Source organism: Sardina pilchardus, chromosome 7 (genome assembly GCF_963854185.1).
Source record: "Sardina pilchardus chromosome 7, fSarPil1.1, whole genome shotgun sequence".
NCBI lineage: Eukaryota > Metazoa > Chordata > Actinopteri > Clupeiformes > Clupeidae > Sardina > Sardina pilchardus.
The window spans coordinates 5,399,111-5,423,585 of record NC_085000.1 but is presented as its reverse complement, the minus strand read 5'-3'; the positions used below and the strand labels follow the sequence as shown (position 1 = coordinate 5,423,585).

Sequence of the window (24,475 nt, the reverse complement as noted above, 5' to 3'; positions counted from 1 at the left end):
GGACAGTACAAACTGTACTTTTTGCCATTCATGAAGCTGTACAGCCCCTATAGTGCTAGCAGATGAATTTCGACTTACTCTTAAATGTGATGTCAATTATGTCTACTCTGGTAGGCTACTGTACTGTATGTCATGTCTGTCAAGAGACCAGGTCTACAGATCTCAAGGTAATTCTTTTGTGGTGATAACGGCTGGTGATGGTCTTTCCAGGTCCTGACAGGAGAGGATTGGGACGCCATTATGTACGATGGTGTAATGTCTCACGGAGGGCCAACTTTTCCCGGGATCCTCGTCAGCATTTACTTTGTTATTCTTTACGTCCTCGGGAACTGTATCCTTAATGAGTTCATCTCACGTCATTTTGTTCAGTGAATGTGCGTGTGTTTACTAGTGTAGACTGTGTGTGTGTCATCACCTGGAAGCTTTGCTGTTTCCTAAACTTTCTGTCGGCAGTTATCCTTTTGAACGTCTTCCTTGCCATTGCTGTGGACAACCTCACAGAGGCAGAGAGCCTAACATCAGCTCAGAAGGAGAAGGAAGAGGAGAAGATGCGCAAGAAGCTACAAAAGTGAGAAAAAAAACTCCTCACAGTCTGAGCAGAATCAGTGAGACAACTGGACAACTCAGCAGAATATAATTGCAATATTGAAACGTGCAGTCGTAAATGTATCTTCTGTTTTTATTGTAACAGACCGACTCTGACAGACAGGAGCGAGGATAGAGAGGCGGCTTTGGCCAGGAAACTGGCTGAGCAGCGGGCCAAGGCAGCCGAGGGAATGCTAACCACAGCTAAGGTGCGTGTGCAGATGTGGGGAGCCAGGGGGCTGTTGTTGGTTTTCATTTTCATTTAGTATTTATTTGGAACTGCTGGCATCTTGATTCATTTAAACATTTATCGAAAGAAGTCCAATAAGCCCACTTTGCTGTGCTGTGTCCTCTTCCTCAGATGAAAGTAGATGAATTTGAATCGAATGTGAATGAAGTGAAGGACCCCTTCCCCACTGCTGACTTCCCAGGTAATGGTCCGAACGCAATGGCATTACCCCACTACATTAGCCTCATACAGAGGGATCAGTGCTTAAGTGTTTGCTCAAGTTTTTGCCCCATAATAATCTGTTTCCTCTTGACCTCATGCTGAAGTGTTTTGGGGCAATTTTTTTGTAATTATTTATTTTAGGTATGCACGGGAAAGTATGTGGAATTCTTTGTAGCCTACTATTGGTTAGAGACTTTCCACAGCACTTTTCAAATGACACACACTGTCCCATGCAAGTGTGCATACAAAACAAACTAACAGGATGCTATAGGAACATATAATCATCATACCAATACAGACGACAACAACAACAACAACAACAGCAACAACAACAACAACAACAACAGCAGCAGCAACGTCGTCATTAGCATTTCACTGGGGTGGTCAAATGGGCACCCTCCATACTCACAATGGGTTAGGCCACATGTCAGTACCAGAGACAGAAACAGATACACCTCAGGGTACGCTTATGATATCTGACATGCGCATTGAATGATGCACTGTCTAATTATATAAACATCCATTTTATTATACTATGGCATGCCACAGGCTATTCGGGGTAAGAGGTGGCAGTGTTTGGGTGGGTAACCCCCTAGAAATTGGATACGAACCCGAGAGAAGGGGTTGGTAGTGGGAGAGCCGAGCCTGGATTTGGGTGAGGGAAGTGACTCAGATACGCGCACTGATTACCTTAAGGACCAAAACCAACACGGAATTGTTGGCATGACTGTTGATAGATGAAAATGAGTCAGTTCAATGCATTCGTTGTAAAGGGCTTTGAATCCATTTACAGTATACTGCTGATGACACAGCATTTGACTGCTATAAGGACATTTATAGTGCAGATACCCTTTGGTGAGGTGTGCTGACTGGGAGCAATATGCGTCAGTGTGAATGGTTTAAATTAAGTGGTGTCTCTCTAAACATGGCCATGGGGTGTAAGGTTGTGCCCCACTATAAAAAGCCATGTCTGGTGTGTAGCCACAAGCTTCTGTACTTGTGTACAGCTAAAACCCCTTGGCCCAGTTTTGTGAAAATCCAAACTGCGCAGCTGCTGTTTTTTCCTATATAATCGTGACATACTGTAGCCTACACTGTTTCTGATCCTAGCCATGTACTACATTGTGAATACAAACTGTTACCATCAAACCACATACCATCAAATACCATCAAATAGATGTTCTGCAGTTTAAAAGGATCACACTGAAATACTCAAAATAGTACATCTTAACACAGAAAAAGATCTGCGAGGTGGTAGTATTTACAATACTGTCTATTGTGATTATGATACTGTATGTGGTTGGATAATTGTATCTTTTTATGCATTTGATCATTAACTGTAACTGCAAATTGAGATGTGGCTGAAACAAGCCCAATGGAGAGTGTTGTACTGTAACTTACCTGAGCTTCCTCTCCCAGGTGATGACGAGGAGGAGGAGCCAGAGATCCCAGAGAGCCCGAGGCCCAGACCCATGGCCGACCTGCAGCTCAAAGAGGAGGCCGTTCCCCTGCCCCAAGCCAGCTCCTTCTACATTTTTGCGCCGGATAACAAGTTAGTAAATTCAGCCCTAAATACCATCACCAGTCATAGACAAAAGGGATCAGCAATCACTAATAGCAACTTTACTGACACTTACTGATGTTTGTCTTGTGTTTTGTTCCCACTTGAAAGGTTTCGTAAGCTCTGCTTCCTGATCATCAACCACACCAAGTTCACCAACCTCATCCTGCTCTTCATCCTCCTCAGCAGTATCTCCCTGGCTGCTGAAGACCCCATTGATCCTAAATCCTTCAGGAATAAGGTGTGAGGAAATGACACTCATATAGCTCTGTGGATTTGATTTCTACACTCATACGAATCATGGTGATAATCTCATCTCCACTTACAAAGTCTTTGAGCTGTGTCTCTAGCGCCCCCTCGTGTGGTCATGGGAACTCTTACACAATCCATCTCAGATTTATCTGCTCAAGAGAGAATAAATGTCACTTGTGATGTCAAAACATGATTTAGAAAAACTCATTCACTCATAAATAAACTTGACTTGACATGACTCAATTCTGTCTCCCGCAGATCCTGGCCTATGCTGATATCGTCTTCACCACTGTTTTTACCATTGAGATCATTCTCAAGGTAATAACTGCAAATCTGTACTTTGATTTTTGTCGTGAGTGTAAATGGATCTTTCTGGATTTATTGGTAAAATGATAATCTTTTTGTTTTTTTGTTGCAGATGACTGTTTATGGCGCATTTCTGCATGAGGGGTCTTTCTGCAGAAACTCCTTCAACATCTTGGATCTGGTTGTTGTGATAGTTTCCCTCTTGTCTTTTGGATTGGAGTGAGTGATATCACATACATTAGCAACATATTAAATCATCTAAATATATGGTAATAAATGCTGTCTCTGTGGTGCAGTCTCTTTACTGAATATGAGCGCTGCAGCAAAATGGCTCCTGAAGGATTGCGTGTTTCTATACAGTATGGTTCTCTGTTTTCTGCAGGTCCAGTGCCATCTCTGTGGTGAAGATTCTCAGGGTGTTGAGGATACTTCGACCGTTACGAGCTTTAAACAGAGCCAAAGGGTTAAAGGTACATTTAGTTCCGTTGACTGATATGTAACAATGTCCGATAATCTGAAATGTATTGTAACCTTGTATATGAAACATTGCTTTTTGTACAGCACGTCATCCAGTGTGTCTTTGTTGCTGTCAAAAGTATTGGCAACATTATTCTAGTCACACTGGTACTAGACTTCATGTTTGCCTGCATAGGCGTACAACTTTTTAAGGTAAGATACCTCAACCTCGGACTCAACTCATTTAATCCAACTGAAGAAAAACTGAAAAAAAAAGAAAAAAATAATAATTTGTCAATGTTGGCTGGAGTAAATCCTAGTTCTCTTTCACAGGGGAAATTCTACACCTGCACCGACCCCACCAAACTAACTGAAGCAGAGTGTCAGTGAGTACTGTGGGAGATTTTTAAATGCAAATATATGCACTGTATATATTTTTTAAAAGGCATGTTAACTGTGTTTTCTGCTTCCTTTTCTGCATCTTTCTTACAAAGTGACTCGGGTGAAACAATGGTTTTCGTTCTGCTTTCAGGGGGACCTTTGAAAAGCAATTGCAGAATTCTCTGTTTGACACTGAGGTCAGACCACGCGAGTGGGTCAACAATGATTACAACTTTGACAACATTTTCAATGCCATGTTGGCTCTCTTCACTGTGTCTACACTTGAGGGCTGGCCAGAGTAAGTATTGGGGAATCATACTGTAGTAGTAGCCATCAGAGACTTTTCAGTTCTACTTGCAATGTTGCAGGATAGTATTTAGGCATTTTGGAATTCTACATGAACACACACTGAGATAAAACCTGTCCATAGACAATCTTTTGTGAAGTTCATATTTGTATTTTTTCTCAAAATGTCTATCCACATCAAATATGAATGACAATGTGAATTTGTCTTGGCCCAGGTTGCTGTACAAAGCCATCGACTCTGACAAAGAGAACATGGGTCCTGTTTTTAACAACCGCGTGGATATCTCCATATTCTTCATCATCTACATCATCCTGATTGCCTTCTTCATGATGAACATTTTTGTGGGTTTTGTCATCGTCACCTTCAGAACACAAGGAGAAGATGAATATCAGGACTGTGAGCTGGACAAAAACCAGGTACGTTTTCCTTTTTTCATTCAGATTCACATTAGGTTGAAGGAGAGCATTTGTACACACTTTTTAAAAATGTTTTTCAATCTAAACTTTTTGAGAATTTTGATCACCTGCTCTTCTCTCTTGTTTTTCGCAGCGTCAATGTGTGCAGTATGCTCTGAAAGCTCGACCTCTCAGATGCTACATTCCCAAGAACCCCTACCAGTATAAGTTCTGGTACTTGGTGACTTCGTGTTACTTTGAGTACCTCATGTTCTTCCTCATCATGCTGAACACACTATGTCTGGGGATACAGGTTACACACATTTTTATTTGTAGCACACTTTACAATTTGCTAATTAATCTAAGATAGCAAAAGTGCCTGTCTGAGGTTATAATGTAAATATTTTGTCTACTTTCCAGCATTGTAACCAGTCAGACAATGTAACCAAGCTCGCAGATACACTGAACATCATCTTCACAGTCCTCTTCACATTGGAGATGGTTGTAAAGATGATTGCCTTCAAAATAAAGGTAAAATGCGAACCTTTAACAACCAGATGGCAATACTTAGTCATTCACTATAGAAAACATCGCCCTTTTCTCATAATCTCTGCTTTCTGTACATTCAGGGTTACTTTGGAGACCCCTGGAATGTCTTTGACTTCCTCATCGTCGTTGGCAGTATTGTTGATGTGGTGTTGAGTGAAGTGGACGTAAGTAGAAAGTGCTTTCACAATACAAACAACTTGGCTACTTGTACTTACCTTGTACGTGATTACGTATATCCCTTGCCTTCCAAAAACATTTCAGTGGAACCCAGCAATGTTCTCAATTCTCAATTGGTATCCAACTGATAACCATGGACTCTCTTTCACCCAATACTTTAATCCCGCAGCCCCAACAAGCTTTGGGTGTCAGCACTAGTTCTGTGGAGAGGGTCAGTATTGGCCCCTGAGTACATGTGCGGAAGTCCGGCTCCTGCATCTCCAGCTCCATGCTCATATATGCACACACTGGAATGCTCCATCCATAGACATGTTAGCCAGCACGGAGTGTGCACACGTTCATTGACAGACCACCAAATTGTCGAGTGAAATGAAATGTCCTGAAAGATCACCCTTTTGGATTGTATTGTTCACTGCTTCCTCACCCAACATTCACTGTTCTTGTTGGTTTAGAGTCATTAGGACAATGACTTTGGCACCCTTATCTCTCACAGACCTGACACCGTACTAAAAGCATAGCACATCATATCAACAAATCATGTCACTCAACCCAATCACTTCACTCTGTTCTCAGTTGCACTGTCAAGACTGTGATTGTCACCTGTGTATACACTCTCTAATCTGTCACCTCTCGACCACAGCTCTCTCTCTCTCTCTCTCTCTCTCTCTCTCTCACTGAGTCACTGTTTCTTCATCTTTTCTTCTCAGGCGGCACTTGCTTCCAGTGGTGGACTGTACTGCATTCAGGGTTGTGCTGTAAATATCAGTCTACACTGCATGGGTCTTGTTGAGTGAGCATTTTTCTACTAATTGTACCATTAGCATTTATTAGTTCCCCCTTCCCTGCGTACAGTAGTGTTAACGTAAAATGTGGATTTGTCGTTAAACATATAATAGCATTTGCTTGGTGCATACAGTATTTTGTGACTAAAGTGCAAAAAAGTGGAATGTCTCTACAAGGAACATTTTATGCTTTATGTGCTCTGTGAACTTACACCTGCGTACAGTACAGTATATCTAATTGCCTGGCCTTGTCTACATTTCTGGAGAAGGAATGTAGTGGTGGAAGAATGTGAAATGATCATCGACCTCGATCATCAGAACAAAAACAACTTTCTCTCTCTCTCTCCCTCGTTGTCTCTGTCTCTCGCTCCCTCTCTTTCTCTGTTTTATCTTCGTTATTTTTAGTGGAATGTTATGAGCATATGCAGTGTATGAGAAGGTGCTTTATGTGGTGCTGCAGCATTGTGAACGTGCATCTCCCTGCCTTCATGCATTTTGCTGTAGCTGTAATAAGGCTCAAACAGCTTGATGCCTCCATTTGCTGGTTTGATTCATGAATGTACCGTGAATGTTCTGTGGACTAATCTTCAAATCTTCAGGGAATGTAGCATCTCAGAGGTGGGTTTTTTTTTTTTTATTACATGGGCAGTTCTACAATAATTGTGATAAAATAACAATGTCTTATTTTTCAGGAAACCAACCCACTGCAAGCCATTGCAGTAAGTACTCAATTCATATTAATAATGTTTCGTAATGTAATGTAGAGAACTGTTGTTTGCTGAATGGTTTACTTTCCCTGCTGCGTAGGATGCAGAAAATGCCCGTGTTACCATCACATTCTTCCGACTGTTCCGTGTCATGCGTCTGATAAAACTCCTTCATCGATCAGAGGGCATACGGAACCTACTGTGGACATTCATCAAGTCTTTTCAGGTAAGTTCAGGAGTTTTGATTTGGTTTTGTTTGTCCCCAGCATGTAAGAAAAGGCCAACATCATCTACACTCTATAACAGGTGTGTCAAACGTAAGGCCATAGGGGCACATCAGGCTGCCAGCAGGTTTCATATAGCCCCCCAGATGTTTTGGGTGGGAAGGAAAAATTGGGGAAAAAGATCCATTCGTTCAGTTGTCTTCAACGATATGTAATAAGCAATAGACGTATGAGATGATACATTATAAACCTAGCACTACAAACCATTTTTAGGAAGAAAGAGGCAAAAACAAACTGACATGAAAGTAGGGTATTTCAAGAGAAAAAGCAGCAGTACACGACAGCAGTAAATTATTTGGACTTGTTTGCTCAGAAGTGGGTATAGTAAAGTAACTCTCTGATACCCATGTCGAAAAATGATAACGACTATGACAATGAGGTCTCGTTCCAACACGAGGTGTCATTCCAATAAATCCGGCCCACTGCCTAATTTGAGTCTGACACCTCTGTAAAGTTCCTTTTCCATACCACTACGTTCAGAAACATAGTCCATGAGGACAGATACACCTAGCGGATAACGTCAAACTAGACATGTTTGTAACGGTCATGTCATGTCTGACCTCCTGTCTCACGGTCCAATCCACAGACCTTCCCTCACGTGGCTCTCCTCATCATCATGCTGTTCTTCATCTACTCCGTCGTAGGGATGTCGGTAAGCACTATACAGTAGGAAGAGCTCTTTTCCATAATGCTAAATCCACCATTTTAATGCATTTTCATAAATATTTTTTTGTTTTGTTTTGTTATTGGTTTCCAAGTAATTTCAGAGGCACTGTAATTGGGTTATTGATATTATCTGAAATGCACAATTAAATAACATGACTTATTAATGTTATCAGAAATGGATTTATAGCGTTTTGGAAAAGAGCTCTTCATATCATTCTTACACTTTTGTGTGAAATAGATACACTGTGCATTCCTATACTGTGCGAGCTGCACTGTGCAAAGTTTTATATTTCACTGCGGTCCCACAGATATTCGGCAAGATAGCGTTAGTGGACGGCACAGAGGTCAACCGAAACAACCACTTCCAGACATTCCCCAGCGCCATCCTGATTCTATTCCGGTGAGTGCGCTCGAGTTTTCAGAGGTCTCACGGCACAAAGTGGCTTCTCATGTGAGGTTTCATGGCTTGCGATGAATCAAACCTTGATTAGAACCATAAACAAGTGGGCACTTATTCCGACACAAGAACAAGCTCAAACATCATGTCACATGAGTCTGGAGATGAGTCTGGAGGAAGTGTTCGATGGTCAGCGGGCTGTGTTGTGTTGTGTGTCCTCAGGTGTGCCACAGGTGAGGGGTGGCACAGGATCATGCTGGCCTGCTTGAGTGGGAAGCTGTGTGACCCCAGAGCTGGAGTGCACCCTGGGGAGGAGTACACGTGTGGGTCCAACTTTGCCATCTTCTACTTCCTCAGCTTCTACATGCTGTGCGCCTTCCTGGTAAGATGCATCAGTATGTCAGCATTAACAATACTTACAGTATACTTAGTGTGAATGAATAATGCTTATACTTGGTAAGATGTACAGTAGGAATAGGCTACAGTCATTTCCTGTGTATTAGCTGCATTGTGTTTAAGCCACAGGACGGTGTTTTATGGATGTGAAAAGAAACAAAACCATATTAGTACCATTTTAACTGTAATAACCTCGTAGCCGAAGAAATTTTGAAAAATCAATGTATAGGCCTCGGCTAATACTTGTGAAATGAAGGTAATACTTATACTTGGTATAGGTTGATAATACTGGTAAGATATATGAATATGGTGGCATTAATCATATTCATAATAGTCCCAGTTATTCCTTTACACCTCGAACATTACTTTTTATTAAGATAGCTACCAAAAAAAAAAAACAATTGACAAGACAGACTTGATAATGCTGTCCATATACTGTAGGTCATCAACCTGTTTGTGGCAGTCATTATGGACAATTTTGACTACCTGACGCGTGACTGGTCCATCCTGGGCTCACACCACCTGGACGAGTTCAAGAAGATCTGGGCGGAGTATGACCCAGAGGCCACGTAAGTGAAGTGGAGATTTTCATTGAGTCCAGACTGAGAATGGCCTGGTACCCTACTGACAGCTCCTTCTGATCTCGCTGCTGTGTAGGGGCCGAATCAAACACCTGGATGTTGTAACCCTTCTGCGGAGAATCCAGCCGCCATTGGGCTTTGGTAAATTCTGCCCTCATCGGGCAGCATGTAAGGTATGTAAAATTAGTCCTTCCGTCAGTCTTATATCATCAATGTTTGCCAAAATCTGTAACTTTATATTTTGACAGTTACAGGTTAAATTAACATTTGCATCTCTGTTACATCTCTTCACATCTGCTCCTTAGCGCTTGATTGGTATGAACATGCCACTGAACAGCGATGGAACGGTCACCTTCAACGCAACCTTGTTCGCCCTTGTCAGAACAGCCCTCTATATTAAAACGGAAGGTTTGTCTCAGCACCATCATTTCAGCACCACAAATGGAACTGCAGGACAACCTAAACTCATATGAGGTCATTTGTGTCTGGGCAGGTAACTTTGAACAAGCCAATGAGGAGTTGAGAGCCATCATCAAGAAGATTTGGAAACGTACCAGTATGAAGTTGCTGGACCAGGTGATTCCGCCCATGGGAGGTGAGCTAGACATTTCCATATGATCTTCAGAAGTGATACACACATACATAAAAAAAAGTTATGGTCAAGGTTTCTTTCTTTGTGACCATACTCAGGCTGTCTGTCTTAATGCCGACATCATCTACTTATGCAAATCTAAGTGTCCTTGCATGTCATTGGTTGCAGATGATGAGGTGACCGTTGGAAAGTTCTACGCCACCTTCCTTCTCCAGGAGCATTTCCGCAAGTTCATGAAACAACAAGAAGAGCTGTATGGCTACCGCCCAAGCAAGAGGAGTGCATCTGAAATACAGGTGTCATAACATCAACACATCACTAAAATCATTCTATTCAATTTGTTTGTGTAGCACTACCTGTTCTCGCACTTATGATCTATGATCGTTTTTCATGGCCTTCCTTCCTGGTATTCCTCCTCTACCTAACCCAATCTAACCTATCTAACCTGACCTAATCTAATTTAATGTAATCTAACCTGACCAGGCTGGCCTGCGCAGCATTGATGAGGAGATGGGCGGAGACCTGCACCGGGCCATCTCAGGAGACCTCATCGCTGAGGATGAGATGGAGCGAGCCGCCGACGCTGGAGAGGAGGGCATCTACAGGGTGAGCAATGGAGCCCTATAAGTAAACCTGTTCAAAACGAATATCGATCTGGTCTTCTGATCTCTTACTGTTCAAACATCGAAGATGAAATCTATCTGAATCTATCAAAACCCAAACCTATCTCCAAATGTGCAAAGATGTTTTGTTTTCAAATGAATCCTAAAAATGGAAAAGCAAGGAATACAATCACATTCTGTCGCTACATTTGTAGAGATAGTGATCATTACGTGCGCGGTCTTTCCACTTGCACTAAACAGCGAACTGGAGGTCTGTTTGGGCACAACTCGGAGCCAGGAGAGGCCAGCAGTCCCACCAATGCTCAGATGACCAACCAGAGGCCTCTGCAGTTCTCTGAGAGCCGCCCAGACGAGACAGACGAGACCCCACCACCCTCGGCCTTCACCACCACTTCCGAGTTCTTCCCAATCGCTCCACCAAGATCCAACACCAACAACAACGCTGCCAATTTTGCCAGAGGGTGAGTGCAAGAACATCGACACATTCTAACATCTTCAGAGCTGAGAGCTGTTGAGTCTATCAGTGTAGCTGACATGTTACCTAATAACTACAAATGATTTCACTTGCCAGATTAGTGTATGAGAGCGAACTACCATTTGAGGAGATGAAAGACTATACCTCTCAAGATGTACGGAACAGTACACAAGGTAAGACGTTTTTTTTTTTTTGGTGGAAATATCTTTATTAAACATGACTGCATAAGCAGTTCCTAAACACAAACATTTGCACTGGTTCTCCAGTAGATGAATTTGTGAGAGAGGAATCACTCACGAGGGCCAGTCAGATGAGACGCTTGTCAGACTTCCCCGTCAGAACAGACATCACCCAGGTAACATTTTTTTCTTCTTCTCTTTATTTTTTCCCTTGTAAAAGGTTTGAGGGTTATCGGTTTTTAACTCTCTGGTGACTTGTTTTATTGTGTGTACATGTATCTTATGCCTGGCTTTTTATTCTTGTGTATTTTGTTATGTACTGTAAAGCACTTTGTGATTATATCTGTGAAAAGCGCTATATAAATAAAATACTTACTTACTTACTTACTCAGCAGCACTGCCATCTGTATACTGTAGATATAACTCGATTTATCCAGTTTTGAAAACTGTCACCAGTTCTTGTTTTATGAATGTGTCCATTGGTTTCTGGATGTCTCCAGTTCCCTGTTTATGGGTCCCAGTCTCAGGATGAGCGCAGCCCTGCTACTGACCAGCTGATCCAGGAGGTGAGTTTGCTAGACATAAACAAAACCATGTCTTAAGGTGTTTACAGTTACGCCTATGATCTAAATTGTCTTGTGATCTAAATCCTTGTACTGCTGCTATAATTCTTATATTACTGTTATGTTTATCTTTTTTGTCATATATCTATACTAGTAATGTTATATATGCTAACTTTTTTTACTGTACAGATTTATTACTGGTCACTAGACTTTAACCTTGCACTGTTGCACTGTTGGACTTATATGCACTACCAACTGACACGCACCTCATACTGGATCATAGTATCAATCCTCATGACACTCATGCACATGTTTATCTTTAGTCTTCAGTATTTAGTTTTTTACTGCTCTTTAGTCATGTTGATTTGTTGATTTGCTTTGTATTATTCAGTTTACACTGTAGTGTATGTTGTGTCTGGTGTCTTAAGCTGCTGGGACCTTGAATTTCCCCTTGAGAATCAATAAAGTATCTATCTATCTATCTATCTATCTATCTACTGTATCTCTATCTATCAGTGATAATACGGAGAACATATCTATTAAACTTGGTCTCTTATTGCTTCCATAGACTCTGAAAAACAGTGGTCTAGAGACCCATGCGAGAGATCCAGCGTATGTGGCCGCGACCAGACAGGAAATATCCGACACGCTGCAGATGGACGTAGCGGAGATAGAGGGCGCCGCTCAGGGGATCCTCAACGGGCGCAGCGGGCGTACGACGAGGCGTAAGCGTCGCCCCATCCCTGTGCCCCCCTCCATGCCCACCCAGCCCCAGGAGCCTGCTGAGGCCACTAGTCAGTTGTAGGCCAGCGCCACACATGACATGAGGTCAGAGGTCATCTTGGGGGATGAGACTTTATACTGCAGGTAACATCAGTGCAATACAAATCCTGTTTTGTGCTTTGAGTACTGAAACCCACAAGTTAATAGCTAGGCAGAGGTGCTTGAGGTTGTAACTGTGGTTGTTTAGCCAAGGCCAAGGAGACACATTTTTTTTGATTGAGTAATATTTCTAAAAATCTACTCATTCAACACTAATAAAGCCATATTAACAGGACACATGTTGAACATCTTTTCTTGTGTTTCTAATTTTGTCCATTCTGCTGAGTGGAGAAAGACCTTGAATGAACAGCCTTGTAAAGGTATTCTCTTGAGCTTGGGCCAGGTTTGTTGGTGTGTTACCTTTAACTGTGGGAAGGGGGAAAGACCTGAAAGAACTGTGATCCTGAAGATGGCAACGACCAGTGCAAGTGCTGTGATGACATTGTGAGGTTTTGTATGGATGTCTGGAATCACAACCTCAAAGACTTCAGATCCAGAGCATTTCCTTTCCCTTGAGAAGGTGCCTGAGAGCCTAATGTCCGTGACCACTTTACATCTCCCTGAGAAAGACTGGATGCTGTCTTAAAGACCACCTCCAGTGACCTTTTAACCTTGGTAATGTGTCCATACGGTATTTATTTTTTGTATGATATACTGTACAGCATATGGAGAACAAAATAAGCAGTCAAACCCATGGCTGAGTATTCCCACCTGTACTGCACCTGAACTGCAATGACACAATGACAGTCTGGTATCTTACAGCCTGGGTCTCCACAACACTAAAGGCCAACACCCACTGGCTGTGTCTGACACACGTCATGAAACACCTACGTTTAGAAATCCATTACTTTTAATGGAGCAAAGCACTGATGCTCGTCAACGCCAACGTTTAGAAAACGCCAGTGGGCATTGGCCTTGAGGAACTCTCATCATATTGTATGTGACGAGCTGGGAGTGAGATTGTACAGTAAGAGAAGGGGCTGCAGAATACTACAGTAAATGACTAGTGGCGTCATTATATCAAAGCCGATCTGTAGCCATGACATTTTTTTCATGGAATAAGGCCCTGGGTCCACCAATCGCGTTTTTTTGGGCTGACAGCGCCCTCAACCTCCTTTTCTCATCGCTTCAGTCAGCGCTCTCAGCACTTGTTGCGAGGTTACGAGGTTTTCCCCTCTTCAATTTTGATTGGTCGTCGAGAGAGCAGTGACATTGGCGAGCCCAGCGCTCTTCTAAAAGTTGAACAGATTTCAAGTTTCAGCACTCTGGGCACTGTGGGAAAAAACGGTCAGCGCCCAGGGAGTGGGGAGTTTCACTGAGTGCTGGGAATGCTGAACTTCATAGAATTTGTATTGAAAACAGACGCTGTTGGCACAAAAAAGTGATTGGTGGACACAGGCCTTAAAACCTCTAAATGCTATTTAGAATGAGGTACAGAGCGTTTTAAGGGAATTTTAAAGGGTTAATCAATGCCTGGAGTGGGTCTTCATTGGTTTATTTTTTATACTTTTACTTTTTTGATGTATCTAAGCAACAAATCCTTCACGGCATGTCTGTCTCTGACATGTCACTTTTATTTTTAAGGAGGATTTGAAATCTGTTTGTCAATACTTTACTGTATTTTCTGTATTTTAAGGAACAAAATTCCTCACTGAATGCCCACATTTTTGACCAGTGGCACTTTTTATGAGGGATTTGAAATGTGTTCATCATGTTTCAATACTTCTTACTTTTTTAAAAAAAAATCTTAAGATGATGTCACTTGTTCAAGAAATATTGTGTAGATGTGGAAGACAATTATGGTGCCTTGGTCAGATGTTAACAAGATGCATATTTATTTTTATCCAAAAAATACTTTTAGTCTGACAAGCTTGACTTTTGATGTTAGTTCCCAATCTGAAGTAAATTGTTGAAACCGATTTTTGTGGGGCGGTTTCAAAGAACACCTCTGCAACACTTGTGCATTACTTTCACAAAATGTTGGTATGGCATAACTCAAATGTTATTTTTATTCACATTGTTATGTTACTCTGTTACAAACTTTATTTATGTATTTATCTGTGAAGGACCTCAAGTCCAGATCTGTCGTATACTAGAGAGACAGACAGACTATTGTTTGTGCTAGAACATGCATAGATGTATTGTTGTACGCACAGTGCACATGTCTACAGCATACCTGGAGTATGGTGGATGTGGAGAAGTTCATCCAGTTCACAAGAGATCTACTGGTTTTGTTAAATGGTCATATTTGGCACTTTACATGTGGATGTGAAGGGTTGGAAGGGTTGTTTTTTGAGGTACAGTAACTGCACATACAGTACATCACTCACAGAGGTCTTAAGACTGTCTTTTTAAAAAAATATATATACTGTATGTGCTTACTGTATTTGTCTTTTTTTCTGTGGATGTTATGGCAAAGCTGAAAAGCTTTCTTTTTCCTCTTAAGTAACCTCCCCTTTTACCACTTTCTTTTCTTGAATTAAAGGAGTAAAACTGTATGTTAAGTACTGATGCCTAATTATGATGATTGCTCTGATCATTGTGGTTATTTTATGGTATTATTTCATTACTGAGTTTGAAGTAATAAAGCTAATTTCCACCACCAAATATAAACCATACATCATTTTTAAAGACAACTAGTAGAAAATATGAAATATGTTCCACGATGTTCAAAAGTATTGCAAACAGTACATATTGGTTTGAATTCTTTAGCACTGAAGTAAAAATGGCTTTGATACTAGCCAGGTGAGTAATACTCAATGTGTTATGCCAGATAAAGACAGAGATGCATAAATGATTTGTATTTATAGTAAAATTGCAAAGATTGCTAAAGTTCCAAAGCTTAGTGTTTGTAAAACATTAATTGAACTATTCATTAAAATAAATTGCCACACTTTGACATGCATGTTTTGCCACATAGGCCTATTCTATTCATAAACAAAAGCATGTAAGTCAACGTTATATAATATCTGACTCAAGTGCAAGATGTCATCATGTATGAAAACTTACACATGCAGACTACAACATGAAAATATCAAGAAATGCCAGTAATTCAAAAGGCCACTATTGTTTGAGAAAACACTGCTAATCCTATGGCACAAGGCAGCAACATATTTCATTTTGTATTCAGGCAAAATGTAAACAGATAGACATGCACAGCTTAAATAAACTATTACAAATTCCACTGTAGCACCATAAACAAAGTTCTACGGTACACTGCATCATATTCAATGTGACACACTGTACAATAGACTAAATTATGTTTGTAAAACCACATGCCACATTATACTGCTCCACAAATACAATAATTCCCATAAAAACATTCCTTTGGTCATTTTTTGTTAATCCATTGCTTCTGAGCACAGCAGTCACTGAAAACTATACTACACACTGACCTAAACCTAAATAAGATAAACTACTGCTGCTACAATAACTGCAGGTTAATAATGGGCTGCTTACAGGGGACACTGCAAGGCACAAAGACTATGATAGAACCATTTTGAATTGTTTCTGTTTGGTATTCTTGGCCATTGTGCTATTCTACTGACAGTGTTCTTCACAAAGGCAACATTAGAAGCTGCCTTAGTTACTGTATCAATACCTCATTCTCAACAGTGTATTTTAAGGGCATATGATATCCTATCATTTAATTTAATTTGATAAATAACTGTAATTTAAATAAGTTAGACTGAATACAGGGGATACTACAGGCGATAAGTTTACATCCAGAGCTCATGGTCAATTTAAATACATCTACATTTAGATGACTTCCATCCAAGCTCAGCACATGTACAGTAAGATCAGTGAGTCCATGGGCTGGTTGAAATGTTGGTCCTTGGTGCCAACTGTGGGTCTCTGTGTTTGTGATTGGGATGCCATCTAAGTAGGGTTCCTCTGGGTTCTCTGGGCCCAGGAAGGCCTAAGAGGATAAAGGCTGCCCTTAAAATGGAAACATTGAACTGCCTCATAGTTCATCTTTGATAATGCCTTTTAAAGGCTTCCTCACTGGGGATTGATTTATTGATTGTGACATTAGCCCCGATCACAGTACCTGTGCACTGCTGTTGCGTGAGAGGGCTTTGTAGATCTCATCAATGTTGGTGGCAACAGACTCAAAGCAGGCGTTGAAGCGGTCAAATCTCTCCTTCTTGATCTGTTCAAATGCCTGCTTGGCTTTCTTTGCTCGTTTGCGGGCGGCTTCAAACTCTACCAAACATTAAAAGACCAAAGATCCCTTCAGACACTATGGACAAGGATCATGTCAAAAATGTCAAACATTCTCTCTATAACAACTTCATCTCTTTCAGAATAAAAAAATTAAACAATTTAAACCGTTCTCCAGTCAGTCGCTTTAAAATATACAATATACTGTAATATGTCTTTGATGTGATGTTTCTCCCACCCCTGGCATGCTCTCCCCTCCCTCAGCACCCACCGATGCTGGTCTCCTGGAACTTGTCCCTGACACTCTCCAGCTTCTCCATGGCCTTCATGTTGGGGGCGCTGATCCGCTGATCCGCTGCAGGACGCTCTGCTGCTCGTTTACAGTAGTCGCTGTTGCAGCGTGTTCATCTCCGCCTTGATCTCTTCCTCAGACAGAGCATCCTGGGGGGTAAGAGAAAGGGAGGGGGTGAGGGGTGGGGGAGTTTCTGCTCATCTTGCCTTTAAAAAATACGCTGACACAGTCTCCTTCTTAAAACAGAAACGTCAAATGTCACCAGCTCGCTGTGCTTTTTTTTCCCGCGATGGCGGCTCCAGCGTTGGGCTTGATGAATGTTTCATGCGCTTGGGAGGGTTTGGCATACCTTCGGGTCCTCGGAGAGATTGCTGTAGTCGATCTCTATCAGGGCCTCTTTGGCGTGCACGGAGCTGGAGGTCCTCTGACTGCTGACAGATTCCTCCACCTGGGAGCTCCCCTGGGCAGAGAGATGGGATTAATGCATCTGGGGGGGGGAAACAAAACAAAACAAAACACTCGACAGACAAGCAGTGAGTCAGCAGGAAACCAGACAGGCACTAACTGCTCTTCTGCATGTGGTTTTGCATTAAGTCATTTCCTGTGATGGCCGTACCTCCCCCTGGCTAATATCATCCATGGTGCCTGATTTGAGTGGCAGCCGGAAGTCTCGCATCTTGCAAGCTTGGAGCAGGTTGTGTCTGTCGCTGCGTTTCTGCTCCAGTTTGGTTTCAATGGCTGTCACCTCCTTCTGCAGCTGGGTCAATTCTCTGCAAACACAATTTGGGGAGCTTGCAGTGACCTGAAAGAATGCAGTGACCTGAAAGTCACAGGTTCGATCCCATAGCAGCTGTCACTATTGTGGCCCTGAGCAAGGCACTTAACCCTGAATAGCTCCAGTGAGACGGACGTAAATCACTTCAGATGAAAGCATCAGCCAAAAAAAAAAAAAGATAAAGATAATCAGAGCCTTATCAGACATATCAGACAAGTAAACTACAGTACAGCGGCAGCCCCAGAATATTTTGCAGTCACCAAATACCATAATCACATTTTGAAGGCCGTTCAAATATTTTAAAAATATTTAATTGACAAAAATATGACAGATTAAGTAAATTTACTTGTTTGCACAACCAAGCTTCTTGCGAATCTCCTCCATTTCACAGTTTTTGTCATTCACTTCTGATTTCTTGGTGAGGTGTTAGCTCTTCAGGTCTTGGAGCTGAGCCATAGTTTCATCAATAATCTTCATGTGTCTGTGCTCCTCCTACATCAACAAACAGTACAAACAGGCTAACACGTGCTAAAAGGTACCAGTACAATCAAGCTTTCAAAGTAATTTTGCATAAGGTGTGCTATTCAACACAATTCAATAATGCTCAACAAGCTGCACACTGATATGATACATTGAAATGAGACTTTAATTTAGGTTTCCCTCTGTTTCCCCCCAGCCCTCTGTTACCTTCTTAAGTCGCTCAATTTCACTCTAGTCCTTCTTCAATGTCTGTTCCCACACTTTCTCCTGGTCCTCCTTCAGCTGGTTCTTCTCATAGTCCAGCTGGATAGCCAGACGGGTCTTCTGGGTCTCAAACTCCAGACTGGAGAATCGACAAGAAGTTTTTTTAAGACATAGAATTGGATGCCAGCAAACAGAACAGCACAGTCTCCTAGGCTTACCGTTTTTTAGCTATTTCATTCTGCCTCTTCACCTTCTCCTCCTCAAACTCTCTGATATTTCTCACACCAATCTCTTCACAAAATTTCAGAAAGACTTCATCTTCCACCTGATGAACACAAAGCAAGATGAGAAGTAACCGTCTACAATGTACAGATTCCTGGTTGATGTGTGAAGCGCTGAAAGGAAATGATCTGGTACCAGATTCATACGGTCCCTGAGTTCTGTGATATCCCTCTCACGGGACTGGATGATCTTCTTGATGTCGTTGATACGGGGGCCAAAATTGGCAAGTTCACTCTCCAGTTTAGACTTCTCCTACATACAATTTAGTGGGTGTTAAAGAGAAAACAAAGAAGTTAGCATTCAGACAAGGAGGCCAGAGGTTAGAGTTCACATGATAACACTCCCATAAGAACGAATAGGGCAGCTTACTAGTTTATTTGTTGTATGGCATCAGTATGACAGTATCAGTCAACTGACCTTCTGTAGCAAAAAGGCGCGTTGGACTACCTGCATGTTGAGAGACAGGTGGCGTGTTTTGGTTTGTTCCAGGTCACTCTGGGAGTATTTGAGCCTCATCTGTAAGCCATGTGCCTGCGACTGCACCTGCACCTGCACCTGCCTCAGCTCGGCCTCTTTCCTCTTCGACTTCATCTGCTCCTGTGAGGCCGCACGGGGGACCGAACAGCTCAGGCGAGTCAAATGGAGTACAATGAAATAATTATGGACTATGAATAATTAAAGGTTACCTTGCTCAGTTTTTATCTCTCTACCTTGAGCTCCTCGCTCAACTTCTCCTTTTTGTCTTTCAGCTTGTCGACCGCTTTCTCATCCCAGCGCCTGGCCTTTGCCTTCAGGTCACTCGCTCCGCCAGATATCACGCCCGACTTCTGGAAGAGGGTGCCGTCGAGGGCTACGGTCTGTCAGCAGAAAGGAAAAGGAGAGACGCATGAACAAGGGCCCTTTAAAAAGAACACCAGTGGAAATAGACAGTTTTATAATGAGGATACTGTAGGTGAGGCATATGTATCAGCAGATGTGAAGCAATTTCCTTTTCCCCAGTGTGGACACGTGGACAAAGTGTGTTTTGCTGGTGCTTCACATGAATATTAATGCACTGTATATTCCTGTGATGTTTATAGACATACTGTACGCATATACACCAGCGCTGCATCTACCTTGTGTCTGTAGGGCCCTCCCAACGCCATCCTGCGCGCATCCTCCACGTCCTCACACACCAGCGCGTTGCCACAGGCGTACTGCAGAGGCTTCTTGATGTGCGGCGGCTCGTAACAGATCACATCAATCACCAGCTTAGCCCCCCCGCAGCTCGCGCAGCTTCTCGTCGGTAGGCTTCACCTGCCGGGCAGAGCCGTGTCCATGAAAGGTGATGTATGCTCGTTGACCGTGCCAAAACAGAGAGGAGTCGGACGGCCGCGGTAAAGCGTGACCTGTACCTCTAAGTAGTCCAGGGGCAGGAAGGTCTCTGGCTCCCCCCTCTGCTCTTTGATGTACTGGATGCAATCCCTGCCCGTCTTCTCCGAGTCCACAATGATGGCATCCATGTTCTTTCCGAGGACCTTGGTCACCGCAATCTGAAACTTCTTCTGTGTCGGCTGGCACAAATCGATCAGACGGCCATACTGACCAGATCAATGAGACAGGAAAAGGAAAAGCCAATACAACATATCAAAACATTTAAATTATTTTAGCCATATCCCAATATATTACAAAGATAAAATACCTGTGCACTGGCCATTTACGGATCTCAGTTGCTGGTGATGTGCAGGAATAACAGACTTTAGAAAATAAATACTATCACCGCACTCTGGTCTAATATTAATTGTTAATGAGGAGTGAACGACGCGTTTCGCTATTGACTTTCTCAGACTCACTCTCTTAATGAACAATTAATATTAGACCAGTTTCCAGTGATTAGTCTATTTAAGAAAGCAATGGATATGGAAACTGAATATAAATGTAGTTGTAAATAATCTATGTACACTATGACAGCACACAAAAAGCTCTGATAAAACTTATCACCACACAAAATAAGGAAAAAAATAATTAAGTGAAAAGTCTGTGGAAAAATGTAACTACAATGTTGTAGCTTTAGACCTCAGTCTTACCACAGATCCAGGATATAGTCTCTTGATGCTGTCCATGATCTCAGCCTTCCGCTGCTGTCTGCTATTCTCCTGCCTGTCAATCCTGGCATCTCCGAGCTGCTCCATGACCTGCGTCCCACATCAGGAATACACAGAGACAATCCTCTGGGTTGATCCTGTGCTGGCTCCATGTATACACAGTATCCTGAAATATCAACAGGCCACCACACTCTCTCTCTTCTTATACAAATGGATGCGATAACCAATTGCAAAAGTCCACAGTCAAAGAAGGTCAAGAAAATAAAGTTATCTTTTTTTTTAGATCTTTTTTATGCCTTTAATTGGACAGGACAGTAGAGAGTATGACAGGAAACGAGCGGGAGAGAGAGTAGGGGTGGGATCCGGAAAGGACCACAGGGCAGGAATCAAACCCGGGTCGTGCGGTGCAGGTGCCCCAGCCAGTCGCGCCACGGCTGGGGCCAATAAAGTTATCTTTTTAATCTTTTTTCAAATAGTGACAGGAGTAACAAACAAACAAACATTTTGGCCAGTTAGGCCTACATCAGTATCTGACACTGATGTCAGACACTGAGACACTGATGAATGCCTAACTAGCCAAAATGTGCCCATGGCAGCATAATGAATGTTCTCAGGAAAAGACAGGCTAAGTTGAGGCAGCTGATTAAGCTCCATGTTTATCTCATCAATCCTCCTCTTAGCCAGCTCCACCTCCTCAGTCAGCTCCTCTTCCAGACGCTTTTGCTCATCCAGAGACTGCCTGGAATACAGAGAGACAGCAAGGACTGCTAGACTGCAAGTGGTTTGCAGTCTTGGGAGACACCCATGCAGTAAGTCTTAGACAGAGCATACCTGCTGGTTGAAATATAGTCCTCCAGCTTTTCAATTGGCTTTTGGTTCTCCTCTATCTCCCTGATTTTCTGCTTGATCTTGGCCTGAAGGGGGAAAGCATGATGTTTCTTTACTTTTGTATAAGTACAGGGCATTAACTCCAACACACAGAGGAATTCATGCTCTACCTCTATCTCAAGAGGTAGAGCATTTCTTTCTCTCCTCAAGGTCTAAACGGCTTTTGGTCCCGGTTGAACTTCTCTAGTTCCTGTGCGAGTGTGGCAGCCCGCTTGCTGGCCTCTTCCTTGAGCCGGTGGTACTGCTTCACCTGGAGGCCAGATAGAAAACATCATCAGTGACACCTGCTGACACTGACATGGAGCTCTCTCTCTCTCTCTCTCTCTCTCTCTCTCTCTCTGTCTCTCTCTTAGACGTGACTGTGCAGAGCTGACCTGGTTCTCCTCCAGCTGGAGGTCCTGTCCCTGGCTCTGCGCCTCCTCCTCCATGCGCTCCTCAAACTCCTGCCTGGCCATCTCGACTGCCCCCTGCTCCCGGTCCAGCTCCTCCATGTCCGCTTTGCGCTTCTTATACATCTTCTGGGCGTTCTGCAGGGACTTGCGCGCGGCCTCCAGCTTTTTAATCTTGTGAGCTGTATTCTCCTTGGCTTTGATGTACTGCGGTCGCTTTTGATTCAGCTCAGCATCTATCTCTCTGGAGGTTTGAAGAAGGCAAGTGTAAGCACAGACTGAGACTTGCAATGAACTGAATAAGAATACAAATTTCAATAACAGATCTAATTATTTTCACACATGGACACATGGAGTAGACTTAAAATTTTCATTTAGCAGTCATATTTATCCTCCAAGGTCAGTTAGAAAATTGTGAAGGAGTACATGACTGCAGTATTTGCACTTGAGATAAAATTGGACAGTTATGCCAACCAGTTCCCTGTACCATTTCCTCCAGGGCTCAGTAAGCCTACTGCTTACTTGATCTCTTTCTCCACATTCTGCTGGTCCTTCATCATCCTTCCCAACTCCTTCTTCTTCTCCTTCAGCTCTTCCTCAACGTGATCCATCTTTTTCCTGTCTTTCTCAATCTCACGGTTGCGGCGGGAGAGCTCCCGATTAAGTTTCTCGATCTCTGCCTCATTGTGATACAGCTTAAAGAGCTGCAACTGGACATGAGCCCTCGCCACCTCGTCCTTAATTCTCTGGTACCGTTCATCCTGAGAGAGAGAGAGAGAGAGAGAGAGAGAGAGAGAGAGAGAGAGAGAGAAAGAAGTTAAATAAAATGTAATCTTAATTGTGAAAAGAGGAGCAGTTGTTATATTACTGTTATAATGCAGCATGGCCATATGGAACATATTGAATAACTAAATGGAAAATCCAACATACTTCCTCCTTTTCTTGCTTGGCTTCTTTGCGTTCGGCGGCAATATTCTTTTTGCGATGGTAGTTGAACTGCGTGTCCTCCTCTGCTTTGACCATTTCCTTCTTCCTGTGGTCATACTCCTGCGCCAGCTCACCAGAACGTGAGATCTCCTCAAACAAGGCGGTCCGCTCTTTAGGGTTTTTCATAGCGATGGATTCTACTGCTCCCTGTGACAACACAAGTACTGTATAGGCTACTGCTAGAAAAGAGTAGGAATGCTCAATACAAAGAGGAAAATCCTAAAGGGACCTAACTCGACACACAGAGACGGACATTCATGGTTACAGAAAGTAAAAGTCCTGCCATATATTCTTTCTACCTGTGTACTTAACACAGGTGATATCACTGATTATCTGTTCTACCTGGTTACTAACTAAACAGAGAATGTCTAATAAGGATGAGCTGGTTTACTGAATGGGTGGATCAAATAGGGCAGGACTTTTACTTTCTGAACATTGGATGTCCACATCTGCAGTCGACAGAATGGTTCTGAGTAATCGGCACAGGACATTGTTTAGTATTGCCACTCTCCTGTAACCAACATAAGTACTGTATATGATACACACTGAGAGAGACACCGAGTACTGCACCTGGAAGACAAGGAAGTTCCTGGCTTTTATCAGGATGCCCAGTTTCTCCAGCTCTTCACTGTACTCTGAGAGCCCCACCAATTTATTGTTGATCTGATATTCAGAGGAGGAACCTATGTATAAGGATAAGTAAAATTAGTAGTGAAAATGAAAGTGGTGGGAAAACTATGTTCTAAAGTAGCCTTCTTAATGGCATACCTATGATGACTCTTGTGAAGGTGCATTCATCTCCATTTTTACAGTACACCATGCCAACAGAGGCACGATTGGAAGCTGGTTTGCCCACGGGGGGCGCCATGGATGAGATCTTTCAGCGTTTTGACATGGAGGTTACTGACCAACACAAAGCTAATGGCATGAGGTTGGACTTGCCTTAAGCGTTGGAGATAATCGTGACATTTCAAGTGAAAATAATAGGGTTGGATTTTGAACCTGACCCAAGACCACGTAGGATTTCCCAACAGTGACATGGTTGCTGTGGGCTATCAACCTATAAACCCTCTGTTATACCACTGTGGCATAGGCTACCCCTTCAGCACAAGGGGGTGTGGCTGTAGTTACAAAAAATAGATAGTCTGCAGTTATTCTAGCGAAGCACTCCATGATGCAGGTAAACAAACAATCATTAGGCCTACTGTATATGCCAAACAGCACTCCTCACGGTAACCATAAATCAAACAGACATGATATGTAGCCTAGGCCTAAAGCTGTCTGAAGTAGGCTAGGCTACTGTAGTATGATGCACATGAGCTAATATCATTGACTTACGCTATCCATTGGGTCCAATAATTGCGGTGAATTTATGGAAAGGACCGATGATTTGGCGACCTGTATATGATTTAAAATGTTCTATCTCTATTTCAGGTACCCCAT

The 24,475-nt window shown here is 42.6% G+C and overlaps 2 protein-coding genes across 3 annotated transcripts in view; one reads left to right on the top strand and one right to left on the bottom strand.

Moving 5' to 3' along the window:
• The window catches only part of LOC134087140 (dihydropyridine-sensitive L-type skeletal muscle calcium channel subunit alpha-1-like), a 24,244-nt gene extending 8,844 nt beyond the window's left edge, over positions 1-15,400 (top strand). The window contains exons 13-45 of one of the 2 annotated variants that reach the window (XM_062540429.1): positions 211-331; positions 454-568; positions 692-794; positions 947-1,016; positions 2,456-2,588; positions 2,709-2,838; positions 3,108-3,167; positions 3,268-3,374; positions 3,538-3,625; positions 3,717-3,824; positions 3,945-3,997; positions 4,144-4,290; positions 4,514-4,715; positions 4,849-5,007; positions 5,115-5,225; positions 5,324-5,407; positions 6,128-6,175; positions 6,895-6,921; positions 7,010-7,135; positions 7,780-7,845; positions 8,168-8,259; positions 8,479-8,638; positions 9,094-9,221; positions 9,310-9,406; positions 9,539-9,641; positions 9,727-9,828; positions 9,994-10,121; positions 10,309-10,431; positions 10,689-10,909; positions 11,020-11,096; positions 11,193-11,278; positions 11,603-11,668; positions 12,234-15,400. In XM_062540429.1, coding sequence (XP_062396413.1) covers positions 211-331; positions 454-568; positions 692-794; positions 947-1,016; positions 2,456-2,588; positions 2,709-2,838; positions 3,108-3,167; positions 3,268-3,374; positions 3,538-3,625; positions 3,717-3,824; positions 3,945-3,997; positions 4,144-4,290; positions 4,514-4,715; positions 4,849-5,007; positions 5,115-5,225; positions 5,324-5,407; positions 6,128-6,175; positions 6,895-6,921; positions 7,010-7,135; positions 7,780-7,845; positions 8,168-8,259; positions 8,479-8,638; positions 9,094-9,221; positions 9,310-9,406; positions 9,539-9,641; positions 9,727-9,828; positions 9,994-10,121; positions 10,309-10,431; positions 10,689-10,909; positions 11,020-11,096; positions 11,193-11,278; positions 11,603-11,668; positions 12,234-12,470 — 3,678 coding nt within the window. In that variant the 3' untranslated portion in view covers positions 12,471-15,400. Of the gene's footprint in view, positions 1-210; positions 332-453; positions 569-691; positions 795-946; positions 1,017-2,455; positions 2,589-2,708; positions 2,839-3,107; positions 3,168-3,267; positions 3,375-3,537; positions 3,626-3,716; positions 3,825-3,944; positions 3,998-4,143; positions 4,291-4,513; positions 4,716-4,848; positions 5,008-5,114; positions 5,226-5,323; positions 5,408-6,127; positions 6,176-6,894; positions 6,922-7,009; positions 7,136-7,779; positions 7,846-8,167; positions 8,260-8,478; positions 8,639-9,093; positions 9,222-9,309; positions 9,407-9,538; positions 9,642-9,726; positions 9,829-9,993; positions 10,122-10,308; positions 10,432-10,688; positions 10,910-11,019; positions 11,097-11,189; positions 11,279-11,602; positions 11,669-12,233 lie in introns of both variants that reach the window. The other variant, XM_062540428.1, reaches the window with a different exon arrangement.
• smc1a (structural maintenance of chromosomes 1A) lies at positions 14,653-24,475 on the bottom strand. The gene is given in 30 exon segments (XM_062540172.1): positions 14,653-14,663; positions 16,334-16,406; positions 16,539-16,693; positions 16,923-17,007; positions 17,010-17,033; positions 17,036-17,092; positions 17,293-17,403; positions 17,560-17,713; positions 18,065-18,210; positions 18,406-18,541; positions 18,621-18,727; positions 18,820-18,936; positions 19,132-19,281; positions 19,395-19,541; positions 19,800-19,943; positions 19,945-19,980; positions 20,079-20,264; positions 20,751-20,861; positions 21,411-21,507; positions 21,600-21,686; positions 21,781-21,816; positions 21,818-21,906; positions 22,031-22,289; positions 22,568-22,806; positions 22,976-23,179; positions 23,603-23,715; positions 23,801-23,891; positions 23,893-23,960; positions 24,353-24,460; positions 24,463-24,475. Coding segments are annotated over 30 exon segments (3,354 nt in total).